Source organism: Abramis brama, assembly GCF_963993115.1.
Source record: "Abramis brama genome assembly, chromosome: 11".
Lineage (NCBI taxonomy): Eukaryota > Metazoa > Chordata > Actinopteri > Cypriniformes > Leuciscidae > Abramis > Abramis brama.
In genome coordinates this window covers 10955421-10968803 of record NC_139973.1, presented here as the reverse complement: position 1 = coordinate 10968803, position 13383 = coordinate 10955421, and the positions used below count along the sequence as shown (strand labels likewise).

The 13383-nt window shown below is 36.0% G+C and overlaps 2 protein-coding genes across 5 annotated transcripts in view; one reads left to right on the top strand and one right to left on the bottom strand.

Moving 5' to 3' along the window:
• slc4a8 (solute carrier family 4 member 8) overlaps positions 1 to 13383 on the top strand; it is a 28259-nt gene that overhangs the window by 6446 nt on the left and 8430 nt on the right. For both annotated transcript variants that reach the window (XM_084129155.1, XM_084129156.1), the window contains exons 2-15: positions 2973 to 3054; positions 3162 to 3323; positions 6081 to 6216; positions 6566 to 6726; positions 8646 to 8834; positions 9399 to 9487; positions 10623 to 10780; positions 10866 to 10953; positions 11123 to 11269; positions 11351 to 11451; positions 11698 to 11872; positions 11997 to 12130; positions 12513 to 12758; positions 12960 to 13065. In XM_084129155.1, the coding sequence (XP_083985281.1) occupies positions 2973 to 3054; positions 3162 to 3323; positions 6081 to 6216; positions 6566 to 6726; positions 8646 to 8834; positions 9399 to 9487; positions 10623 to 10780; positions 10866 to 10953; positions 11123 to 11269; positions 11351 to 11451; positions 11698 to 11872; positions 11997 to 12130; positions 12513 to 12758; positions 12960 to 13065 (1974 nt within the window). The remainder of the gene's footprint in view (positions 1 to 2972; positions 3055 to 3161; positions 3324 to 6080; positions 6217 to 6565; positions 6727 to 8645; positions 8835 to 9398; positions 9488 to 10622; positions 10781 to 10865; positions 10954 to 11122; positions 11270 to 11350; positions 11452 to 11697; positions 11873 to 11996; positions 12131 to 12512; positions 12759 to 12959; positions 13066 to 13383) is intronic.
• Positions 1 to 13383, bottom strand: part of ttll3 (tubulin tyrosine ligase-like family, member 3) — a 34748-nt gene that overhangs the window by 19882 nt on the left and 1483 nt on the right. The window lies entirely within an intron of this gene.

Sequence of the window (13383 nt, the reverse complement as noted above, 5' to 3'; positions counted from 1 at the left end):
AGGCCTATATTTCTATTTTATATACATTTAAAGTCATCCATTTTAAAGCACTACCACTAAACATTCAGACAAACAGAATGTTACACATAGAAGTGAGGTATATTCATGCAGCCATGTAACATCTATTACCTGGAAATGCATGTTAAAAACATTAAAATCACAGTGGGATTAGGGAAGCTAAGAAACTTTCATCATTTTATGCAATTGTTCTTAAGCCTGTAATAATTACAGTTCTGGAGGACCTTGATAAGATGAGTGTAGGATAATTATATATTAGTTGGGATGTTGGAAACAAGACGGATCCTCTAAAATGGAAAGCTACTGGTGTGACACACAATGTAAAGAATGACCTCAATGCTGATCCACACACGACTGTCAATCAATACCTCACAGATTAAACATACAGAAGCCTCAAGCTAAAACAGAACAGAGCAACATTTCCAAGTATGGCGGTCAACAAGTAATGCTCTCATAGATCATTTTAAAGCAAATGGGTTCACTCGAGGAATCCTTTCACTTGAATCTATTATTATTGTACTGCACTGTTTAGTCCGTGAAAATATCTGCACCTTCTGATTTTTTTTTTTTTTTTTTTTTTTTGTAAGCACAAAATGTTCAGATGGATTTATTTGAATTATAGGCTTGTGTTCCTGCAGAGGACAGACGTGAAAACACATTGATGAATCATCTCTGTCATGGAAAGATAGCAGCATCCCAGTGGGATATATTTCACACACGCGTACATACACACACACACAAACAGAGACAAATGTAAAGAAGGAAGTGAAGAATAGGAAGCCAAATAAATATCAGTGGCCTCTGTCTGTTTGGAGGTACTGGGCACAGGCAATCACAAAGTCAGGCAAGAAGATCTTATGCTTATATAGGCAAGTTTATTTTATATTACTTTATTTAATTAAATGTGCCATTGAGCATCTATTTTGGATGTCTTCATAACATAACAAAACTGTCACAGGATCTTGCAATATTCATCTAGCCTACTGTAGGCCGAACGTTACATGTATTATTTTGTGTCATAGGTTTCCAGAGTCAATCAGTTAAATTTTGACCAAATATAAATTTGCTTTTAAAAACCAAGCAAATTTATTTCTTATTTAAAATGTTGCCACACACAACATAAAACATAAAGTGTAAGAAAATCACTAACGATGAACAAGTATAAGGCTATGGCAGTCCCAAACTAGTTTTAGTTAATACAATAAAGTTAGTAAGTTGATATGAGCCACCACGGTCATTAAAAACATAGAAAATAACAAAATAAGTGAAAATAAAGTCGTATTTTGGAAACTACAGATACTACGGTAAATAAACAATACTAACATAAACTGTTAATTCAATTTGGACACTAATTCTGATGAATAGAATGAACATCACCTGCATCCTTCCCAGCTAACACACGATGTACCCGTTACTCAATTTATTGGAACTTTTTGGTAATACTAAGACCATGAATTACTAATTTACAACGTAACTACGAAGTTTAATGCTCGTGATTTCATAGTGGAAGCCTCCGCATTTGCGAGGCGCGTGCACACTCAGCACGGTATAAACAGGTAAGGTGAGAGACTTTTTACTTAATTACACTGACATAATGTCTGACAACATCTCATCTGACAACAGATAGTGATAAATTAGGACAGCGTGTTTTTCTCAGGCACCATACATAAGTGTTTTAATGTATTTCGTCCCATCCGGCCTCCCATATAGAGACTCTAGAGCACATGTGTCAAACTCTGCTCCTGGAGGGCCACTGTCTTACAGAGTTTAGCTCTAACCAGCTCCAAAACACCTGCCTGGAAGTTTCTAGAATAACACTGAAGACCTTGATTAGCTCATTTGTGTGTTTAATTAGCGATGGAGCTAAAATCTGCAGGACAGGAACTGAATTTGACACCCTTGGACAGAGTGAAAATTGTTAATACTACGATGAAAGCTTGATGAAAGTTTTAATTTGGTAATATTTTTAAGGTGCCTCTTTTAATTTATCTCAATTACAGATAAAGGGTCAAAAGGTGAAGAAAAAAATTGAATTATCTTTTGATAAAGATCTTTTTATTAGCAGTCTTGTGATGTACTGTACTGTAAAAACCTTTTGTAACTTTCATAAATGAAATTAAATTAAAAACGTACATGTGTTTTAAAGATCACTTTACTTCTAATGAGGGTCAGAGAGAAAGAGGAAAATGGCAATGTGAAATTGATGTTTATGTTAATAAATTATGACTATACAACAACAACAAAAACATGAGAAGAAGACCTCATGGAAATAAAGTAGGCAACTAAAAATTGTGATTTGAACCCTTGAAGCTTGATAAGAAAGCAGAACAACACAACTTTGCTTAGAACAGTAAATGTCAGCTTATTCATTCCCAGGCCTGTAATAACTCTTAAGTCTGTTTTTCTCTCAAACACATTTATCATCTGAGCACTGCACAAAGAAAGAACCCTCATATGAAATGCTGTTGTCTGTTAAATTCAGGTTTAAATTAATTGTGTGTGGCCTAAAAGTAATGTACAAAGTACAAAGGGAATGGAAATTATACTTCGGACTGAGTAAAAACAAATATTTTATTTCAATAATCAGTAAAAACTGAATTGCCTAGATACAAACAAACTCAACTTCTGATACTAACAAATTATGGACAAAATGAAAAAATATTATTAATGAAAAATAAACAAAACAAAATCAATTCCTTCAAAAATTCCTGACACAACACAGATTGCATTCAAAATGAAAGGTTTCAGCATAAGGTTGAGGGGATTAAAATAAACAACAGAAATCAATGGGAAGTCCCCACAATGATACATTTGTGTGATATCCACAAATAGAAAAAACACAAATAAACAATAGGCCTACTGTTTTTAATGAAAAAAAATTATTTAGTGTTAGGAAGTCTATGATACTGTATGTACTTATTTACACACTCACTAAGTAAGCATGTGTCTTTCAGAGGCCTGATGAGGAAGCAGTGGTGGACCATGGTGGCACCAGCTCAGTTCTGAATATCCATTATGAGAAAGAAGAGCTAGAGGGTTTGTACATAATCACACACACATATTCAGTTATTCATGTGATATAGCTCACAGCTCAATACAGTAATATTAACTGGAAAAAATCATCCCTCTATCACTTTTCTCAGGTCACAGGACTTTGTTTGTTGGTGTGCGGATGCCCATGGGCAGGGAGTCTCACCGTCATCACCGGCCACACAGCTCCAAACACCGCAGGAGATCTGAGAGAATGAGGGCTGAAAGCGTAGCTCAGGAAGACGGGAACACAGAAAGTACCTCAGCGTCACACGGTGAGAACAACAACCGCCTGGGTAACAAGTCAAGCAATCGCTTGTAGGTTTGTTCGCAGGAAGGTGAATCTGGAGAATTAAATGAATTATATGTGATATTGCTTTTATAAAGCAATCAAGTGGAAAATTATGAAGGACTAAAAATGACAGAACGAAAAATAAATAAATAAAAGTAGAAATAAATAAATAAATGCAGAAATAATAGTGAAAATAAATACATTTTGGTAACATAAATGGCTATTTCTGTATTTTTACATGTATTTATTTATTTATTTATGCATTTCTATATGTATTTATTTATGTATTTATACATTTATTTATATATTTATGTATTTATATATTTATTTATTTATATATGTATTTATTTATACATTTATTTATTCCTATATTTATTTATTTTTGTATTTCCACATTTCTACATTTATTTATTTCTGTATTTCCACATTTCTACATTTATTTATTTATGTATTTCCACATTTCTACATTTATTTTTCCCTGCGCATGTATGCTAATTGACCAATGGCTAAGCCACGCCCCCTCCACTCACTCGGACAAACAGTCAACATTCGTTAACGTGCGCTTTGGCAGCTGTCACAGTAGGAGACATTTCACAGGAGGCAATTGATGATTTTTTGGAGACAGAAAGATTATATATCATCTCGATGTCACCAAAAGGGCCTTAAATATGAATTGGAGGGTTATATTAATAATTTTATTGTTGAGAAGGTCGATAAGCTTCAGCTCCAGAACAAAGATTTACAGACAGTTCACAGTGTAAACGTTATAGTTTGGTGCCATTTCGCTTCAAACGCTCGCTTTATACGCGCGTCCTATTCGCTTTGGATTCAAAATGTTCAAGCGTCGAACTAGACGCGGATACGCGCGAATTTGACGCTCTATTCGCGTTTGGTGTGAGCGCAGAATAATGAACAGGCTGCGATGTCAAGATTGCATTGCTGGAATGTGTGTGTGTTTGTGTGTCTGTGTGTGTGTGTCAGAGAGCGGGCGCGATCGAACAGTGGAAACATAAAAACATACTCCATTTTGTTCATACAGGACATAATTAAAACTGCAAAGTGTTTAGCCTACTTATATTTGTGTAAAACACAACATTGTGCTTTTGTCAAACTGTAAACTCTTGTCAAACTGTAACCTACAACTGTCACCCAACCAAAATCACACACACACGCTGTTTAAAAGCCAAAATGACAAGAAAAAACATAAAAACGAATGAAAACTGATAACCGCAATGCATTGCAATGGACGAGGAAGCAGAGAATGTCCGAGTGTATTGGGTTAGCTATGCGTACTGTGATTGGCTCATCGCGTTTGGGGGCGTGGCTTAGCCATTGGTCAATTAGCATACATGCGCAGGGAAAAATAAATGTAGAAATGTGGAAATACAGAAATTAATAAATGTATAAATAAATACATATATAAATAAATACATATATAAATACATAAATATATAAATAAATGTATAAATACATAAATAAATACATATAGAAATGCATAAATAAATAAATAAATACATGTAAAAATACAGAAATAGCCATTTATATTACCAAAATGTATTTATTTTCACTATTATTTCTGCATTTATTTATTTATTTCTACTTTTATTTATTTATTTATTTATTTATTTTTCGTTCTGTCATTTTTAGTCCTTCATAGAAAATAAGTTAGTTAATACTGAGTAATACTGAATACATTTTAGACACAATATTCCCAGTTACTTATTTTCGCCAAGCATAAGCCTGAAGGGGTTTATTCTCAGATAACAACCAGCTGGATGTACATTATCCCGCTTATCACACGGCTACTTGCCATGTAAGTGAATAATTAGACACAAAAAATTAATCTGAGTCTAAATATTTTATTAGCTCTTTAAACACAAAGCTTCCGCAGAGCGAGCAGTTGCTAGCGCGGCAAGTTCAAACTAGACGGACATTTAAGGGATACGGTATATAGTCACATATTACACAGCATTTCGCCTCATAAATAATTATGGGGACAAGAGATATTGATTTCAGATTCAACTTTTAAAATCGTACCTGTTTGTTATCCTATAATCCAACAGTGTACAAAACAATAGTCACAAAATGGCAGCAGCTGCGTTTGTATGAAACAAGAGAGAGCGAGTCCACAATACTGGATGGCATAATTAAATAACTGTACACAAAATATTGATTCAAATGAGTTTTAATATTTTATTAGCTCACCAAAAGCAAAACTTTCATGAAGAAAAACCGTTCCTAGCAAGCGTATAGCGCTGCTAACCCGGATGAGCCTGCGTTATCTGTTTTCAGTGGCTGTTATCTGGGAATAACATACCACTGGATGGCGTGATTGACCAATCAGAATCAAGTATTCCACAGAGCCGTGTAATAAACTGCCAATTATGTAAGCCTTTGGGATAGCAAAGACAGAGAGAGTCACTGAAAATCCACCAAGCTAAGAAACAGATTGACAGATAGTTAAGGTTAAATGAATCTTTCTGAAGCACAGGGTATCAACTGTATCATAAAAAGGTTCAATACCCTACTTACCCTGCATCCTCTCAGCATCATCCCCTTGAGCCCTCAAATTCTAAAAGCATGAACTCATATTTATGATAACAAACACTGAAAATTGCTCTGGTGAGACTTTTGTTTACTGTGCTTCCTTCCTCTGTTTCCTCTCTCACAGTGAAAATGAAAAAGTTTTACAAATATACTCTTGTCTGTGGCTCTCATTCTTCCTATCTCTCTTTCTCAGATACTCCATCCCAGAGGGTTCAATTTATTCTGGGCACTGAAGAGGATGATGAGCATGTGGCACATGAGCTCTTTACAGAACTTGACGAAATCTGTGTTAAAGGTGGCAAAGATGCGGAGTGGAAGGAAACTGCTAGGTAAGAAGATGTTTCTTAATGTCAACACATTTCCTATCCTGCAACAGGATATTCAGTGCCAAAATGTACGTTAACTCAGGGGTTTTGAATCTTTTAGATGGCACAGACCCCAAAATATGAACATCCACATGCTTGGGACCCCCCATCTTAATATTTAAAAGGCAGCTATTTATTTTCATGCATAAATACCCCATTTATTGTATAAAAATGATATTATAAATATGTGCAAAATATTACTTGGAAAATATAAAATATCTATTATGTTACATTATTATGTTTTTTTGGTACTATACTACTCAAAGTAAGAGACTGTCTATATGAGTCTCTTTTTTCTTTAAATACTTCTCAGGTGGCTAAAATTTGAGGAGGATGTGGAAGATGGCGGGGAGAGATGGAGTAAGCCGTACGTAGCTACACTCTCTCTCCATAGCCTGTTTGAGTTACGAAGCTGCATCATAAATGGAACTGTCCTATTGGACATGAAGGCCAACTGCATCGAGGAAATTGCAGGTCAGTCAGAAATCAGTGGGTATGGCGCTTTGCACATTTAACTGGGAAAGGACGAATTTTAACATTGAAAATATATAACACATTACACCTTTTTTAATGGTATTGTTGTATCAGATTAACACAATGTCAGTATATTAAATGCTTGCTCAACATGAATTTGGTTTAAAGAGGTCATATTATGCCCTTTTGCAAAGTTATATTTTTGGGGCCTTCTAGAATAGCTTTACAGGCTTGAATGTTCAAAAAACATTACTTTTCACATATTTTACATTGTTGCAGCAGTCTGTCAGTGACGCTCTGTTTAGTTCCGGTCTCTATGAATCGCTTTGATTGGTCAGCTGGACCAATGTTGTGATTGGCCAACCACTTTGAGCGTGTTTTGGAAATGTGACACCCCTTACCATAACAGAATCTCTTGGACATGGTGACAACACACTACTACGGCAACTCAACCAGGCTCCGCCCCTTTTTTGTGTATGCATTGGGCAGGAATGATTTAAATAAGGAATATTGTGATGTGTACAGAAGAAAACTCAAGACTATAATCGAGGCGTTTCAGGGAATTCAGAAACAGTGCTCACTGATATAAAGAATAACTCTCTTTGGAGTGACTTTTTCATGCTCAAACAGCAAGATACTAAAGAAAGTTGAAAATGTAAAAAAGCATAATAGGTCATCTTTAACAGTCTGATCACGATCTGGATCTGATTGAGCCTGACAAAGTTATATTTATTCAGTACACATTTACTAAGGAAAAGTACAGCAGTGTGACAAGTGTGTGTTTGTCCTGCAGTATTTTAGGCCCACCTGTAACTTCACACGTACTGCAACCTCACACTCCCACTCATGCTGGTGATAGACAAACGCAAACACTCATTACACTCATAGGTACTTAGATTGATAAAAGAGGTATGGCTGTTAGCAGCCCTTAAATGAAAGAAGGAACATTTTCGATTAAAGGTTAAATGTGTAAATGTGTAAATTCTTCAGTGTTAAAATCTCATTTAATGTGCAGAGACAACTATAAAAGTTTCATTTGTTGGGTTGATTTTTAAAAGAGTATAAAAACTGTTGCAGTTCTTTTACAATTGTGCATGTTTGAATGGCTTGAAATGTCCACTGCATAAGTTGGGTCGGGACAACCTGGGGTGCATTTCCCAAAGCCAACTATGGTCGCAAGTTCCGTCGTTACCAATAGATTTCAATGGAAATTGCGATCATAGTTGGCCAACGATACTTTTGGGAAACGCACCCCTGTTTGGAAACAATAGTAATATTTGCAATTCCGTTTGGTGCCACTAGTGGCACTCATTACACACATCACTTTTCAGATAACACTACAAAAAAGACTGGGGCAACTATATTTAATTTAATACAAAAAATTAAATATCACATAGAAGTCAGCAATAATTGTGAATATTTGAGTCAGAAGTTCCCATCAAAGTTGGCTGCAACCATGCAACAAATTTCGAATACCTAATTCTTACATTGGCCATTAAAGTCTAACATACTGATAATGTAACCTGTGTCTCATTGAGGCATGACTGTTTTGATCAATGTTGCAGCAGTGGTAGGAACAAGATTAATGCCGGAGAAAGGGAAGGACAGGGAGAGCCTGAGAGATTAATTACACTGTAAAGGTTGGAGTGGAGGAAAGAAGTGAGTGATGCAGATTAACAGTGCTGCATCAGCTCCAACTGGAATTGTGGGAGGTTTCAAAGAATAAGAGAATGTGAGAGTTAGTAAAAGTACTGCAATATTTAGCATTTTCAGTCCTAAATAGGTTGATCATCATCACCATACAGTGAAATCTTGCAAAACAAGACATTGTCACTTTAAATTATTCAATATTATTCTGTATATACATTGTCTGATGTACATTTGTGTTGTCATGTGTATGTATAATTTGTTGTGTGTAGATTTGGTGCTTGACCATCAGGAGGCAGCTCATGAACTGGATGACAGTGTAAGAATGAAGGTTCGAGAGGCACTTCTGAAGAGGCATCATCACCAGAGCGACAAAAAGAGGAACAACCTGCTGCCTATGGTCAAATCCCTCACCGAGTCTGGCAGGAGACAGAGTGAACCTCACTCTATGGATAAAACGGGTGAGCTCTGTGGATAGAATTAAGTCATTCTGATTTTGTAAAAGGTGTGTCTACAGTAATGCATTTACAAAGGAAGTCAATTGGGCTGTTGTTCTGAAAGATACCACAGGAGAAATGCAAAGCTAATTTTTTTCTGTTATGAATTATTCTGTAAACAGAATGTCCTCATTCAAACCATTATTTGGAGGTCGGAACTACTTCTGGTGCATTAATGACGTCCTGTGTGGTATCCTTGTGGGTATTATATGAAAATGAACTGGTTGACTCTGTTTGCTTGCTCATGATTGGAGATGAAAGAGTGGATATAACTTGGTTGATAAGTGATTCTACCATCTCAGTCTCATACTAACACCTAATATTTAAGTTTGATTGTTATACTTTCAAATACTTTATTTTATTTTATACTTTTATGACCTTTATTTCAGAACTATAAATTTCCATTTTTAATTTTAGATTACTCTAAACACATTTATTTGGTATCCACTGGGGAATAATGCATAACTGATTCATATTTTAGGATGCTGTGGATATAAGATATTTATCATATTTTATTGTATCTCTCAGGTCCTGCCACCTCTCCTCAGCCTCCACCTACAAACCCAGATGTAAAGAATAGTGTAGCACTGGATAATGGCCAGATGGATCTCACCAAGGTACTTGAACCACAACATCAAGACTAATTTGGAAGATTAATTTTCATAAAACTGCAAATAAAACAAAAACAAATAAGAGACACACACGTTTGTGGGAATAAAAATGAACGCAATATTACTAATGTTTGCAATGCAAACTGTGTGTAGCAAATTCAGACAGAGCACTCTATGGCCTCATTCTATGGCATTCTGTTTACCCCCAGAAATTAAGAAAAAACAATTATGCAAAAACCTGTCCTGCATCCTATTTTCAGAGAAAACAGATCTAGTAAAATGGATAATTTGTGAAATGGACCGGTGAACAAAGAAATAGTATAAGAAAAGAGAGGAAAGATGGTGCAAGTGCAAGACAACCCATTGAAACAAGCAGGTTCAATCTGTTTATTTCTGTTTCTATTCTGATTGCGCACTGGAGGCAGGCAATGTATCGATTACCAAGAACCTCTGGGACAAATGCACCCACACGTACACACAAACACTGTCATCTGGTGATCCTTAGAGGTACTGCAGCTTGTTTGTGTAACGTTATGCTACTGATCAGGAAAAAGGAAATGAACTGTAATGAGCCAGATGTCAGACATTTAGAGTGACTGTGAGGATGGCTGAGAGGCGGCTCCAATCAGATTACACACCTGCTATTCTTCTATCTAACTGTCACCCTGACTGAAACGAACAGTGACTGGAATAGCCACTAATAGAGTTCTACATGATTTATTTATATATTATAAATGAAATAAAGTTGAAGTAAAATAGGATTAAAAAAAAATTACATGTAAAACATAAACGATGAAGCTGATAGCCTCATGGTCAGCACTCTGACATGTAGTGCGGTTGCACTCCGGGTGACCCGAGATCGAGTTCTGGGTCGCGGACCTTTCCTGATCCCACTTTGCTTCCTGTCTTCACTATCTCAATAAAGGCTGAAACACTTTTGCCCTGACAATTATATTAGAAATAAAATATGTTTAAGTTGAAGTGCTAATTTAATAAAATTGAAATAAAAATACTAGTAACATTTTTTAATGAATACTGAAAATAAATAAATGAAAATAAAAGCTAATTCAAAATATGAATACGTACTATAATAGTATATAAATAACACAAAAATAACAATGCAATGATTCTCTTTCCGTAGGTTGACACACATTTCATGAAAAAGATCCCAACTGGGGCTGAAGCTTCTAATGTGCTGGTTGGAGAGCTGGACTTTTTAGAGAGATCCATCGTTGCATTTGTTCGCCTGTCTCCTGCTGTACTGCTCACAGGGCTCACTGAAGTTCCCATTCCCACTAGGTATAAACTGTTTGTTTGCAAATGCATGCATGGAGCTGATAAATCCACTGTAACAGAATGATCAAAATCATTCTTTACTCTGCAGATTCTTGTTCATTTTGCTTGGTCCAGATGGAAAAGCCCAGCAGTACCATGAGATCGGTCGCTCTATGGCCACCATCATGACCGATGAGGTCAATGCAGAACTAGACATACAGTGTATCAGTATCATAGCATTTTCTCATTGGATATTAATGCATTAACCCCAGTCCTTACGGTTTCAGAAATACCATTTGTAGATTAAATTAAAACTTCTAAATTCTTCTTTTCAATTTAATACATTTTCTTTCTTCTATCATTTAGATTTTCCATGATGTTGCATACAAGGCCAAGGACAGGAATGATTTGTTGGCTGGTATTGATGAGTTTCTGGATCAAGTGACAGTTTTGCCTCCAGGAGAATGGGACCCTTCTATACGCATAGAACCTCCTAAAAGTGTCCCATCACAGGTATGGAAAAACACACTTTTTAAAGTGAGGCTTAAGTGATTGATTAGCTGTTGTAATCTATCTATTTCTCTTTCGGAATAGGAGAAAAGAAAGATGCCGGGAGTGCCGAACGGAACAGTGGTTCCTGTTGAGGAAGAGCCGCATGGGGAACACCATGGACCAGAACTACAGAGAACTGGAAGGTGTGTGGGTCAGGTTTTAACTAGGCCTACATTTTGGGAACCAGATATCCTCACCAGGATATTAAAACCAGAAATCATCTACATTGCTGGGAGCTGCCAACAGTCCATATGAGGAGAAAAAGCTTTATAAACATATTGAATTAACAAAAGCATATTTAATGGATAGAATTTTTACTGGTTCAGTATGGAAACAATAGAAATTTGTGGAAATATATATTTCTCTCCTTCTCTTTACTCTCTCTGTAGGCTGTTTGGAGGACTGATTCTGGATGTGAAGAGAAAAGCTCCATTTTATCTGAGTGATTATAAAGATGGTCTGAGTTTGCAGTGTGTAGCTTCTTTTCTGTTTCTGTACTGTGCCTGCATGTCACCTGTTATCACGTTTGGAGGGCTTCTGGGAGAGGCTACAGAGGGACGCATTGTAAGTACGAAAATACGCATTTAAAACGTTTTGTTTCTGTGTGGTCTATTAGGCAAAGTCATGTAAAAATATGTTTATAATGCAAAACACAGCAGTCATGTGTATGTGTGTGTGTGTGTGTCAGAGTGCGATTGAGTCTCTGTTAGGAGCGTCTATGACTGGAGTAGCATACTCTCTGTTTGCTGGGCAGCCTCTAACTATACTGGGAAGCACTGGACCCGTCCTTGTGTTTGAAAAGATTCTCTTCAAGTTCTGCAAGTCAGTACAGACCAGACCAAGTATTAATAATATCCATATTTAATTATTAACTAATCATTCACTTTCTTACCCACTTTCCTACCCAGGTTATTGTGATTTTAATACATTTGTTAAAATAATTTCTATATTATATATATTATGTATTATTTATTATATACAAATGAATTAATAATTCTTAAATTATATAATAATAATGATTATTATTATGATTATTATTATTTTAGCCCATGTAGAATATATATTTACAATATATCTTCTATATCAATTTAGTATTCATTTATTCATTTAGCCTCACTCCTAATATTGTGCCATAAATATATCATAGACAATCAGATCTTAACCCTCTCTATTGTCTCTGTCCTGCCTGTTTCTGTCCCTGTAGAGACTTCGACCTCTCGTACCTGTCCCTGCGTACTTGTATTGGTCTGTGGACAGCTTTCTTGTGTCTGATTCTTGTTGCAACGGATGCCAGCTCCTTGGTCTGTTACATCACACGTTTTACAGAGGAAGCTTTTGCTTCGCTCATCTGCCTTATCTTTATTTACGAAGCACTGGAGAAACTTTTCCATCTTGGAGAACTGTACCCGATCAACAGACATGGCAATCTGGACAAACTAACACTGGCCTAGTAAGTATATAAACTCATATATACAGACACCTACGCAAGTTGGATCTCAGGAAATATCTTGGGTTTCTAATTTTGTGTTCTTAGATGTTAATAATTAATAAGTAATTAAGGAGAATAAGTTATTCTTCTAGACATCAGTGAGAAATTAAGACTGGAATAACTGTTTGTGAACACACATTTTAACACATTGTATGCCATCAGCTGTAGGTGTGCAGAGCCTGATAATCCCAGTAATAAAACACTAGAACTGTGGAATCAGAGGAACGTCACAGCCTCTGCAGTGCCATGGAGCAACCTCACTGTAACGGTACTTCAACCTCCCACAATCCTTACACACAGTCTAGTCAAACTACTGAAAACTAAAACATTCTTACATGGTCTTTCCTTAAAAGTACACTATGTCATTTTTTGTTTAGCTGGCTGATACAACAACAGTCTAAGACTTACTTTTACTGGCATCTACTGGTGTGGATGCATCATCATGCAAAAGCAACCGCTTTTGGTTAGACCACTGATATGACTAGAGTCTAGACTAGACTAGGTGATTTTGAACATACCCTGTGTATGTCTTTGAGTGTAAATATTAATAAGACAAATGATTCCTTTAAATGTGATTTATCTCACT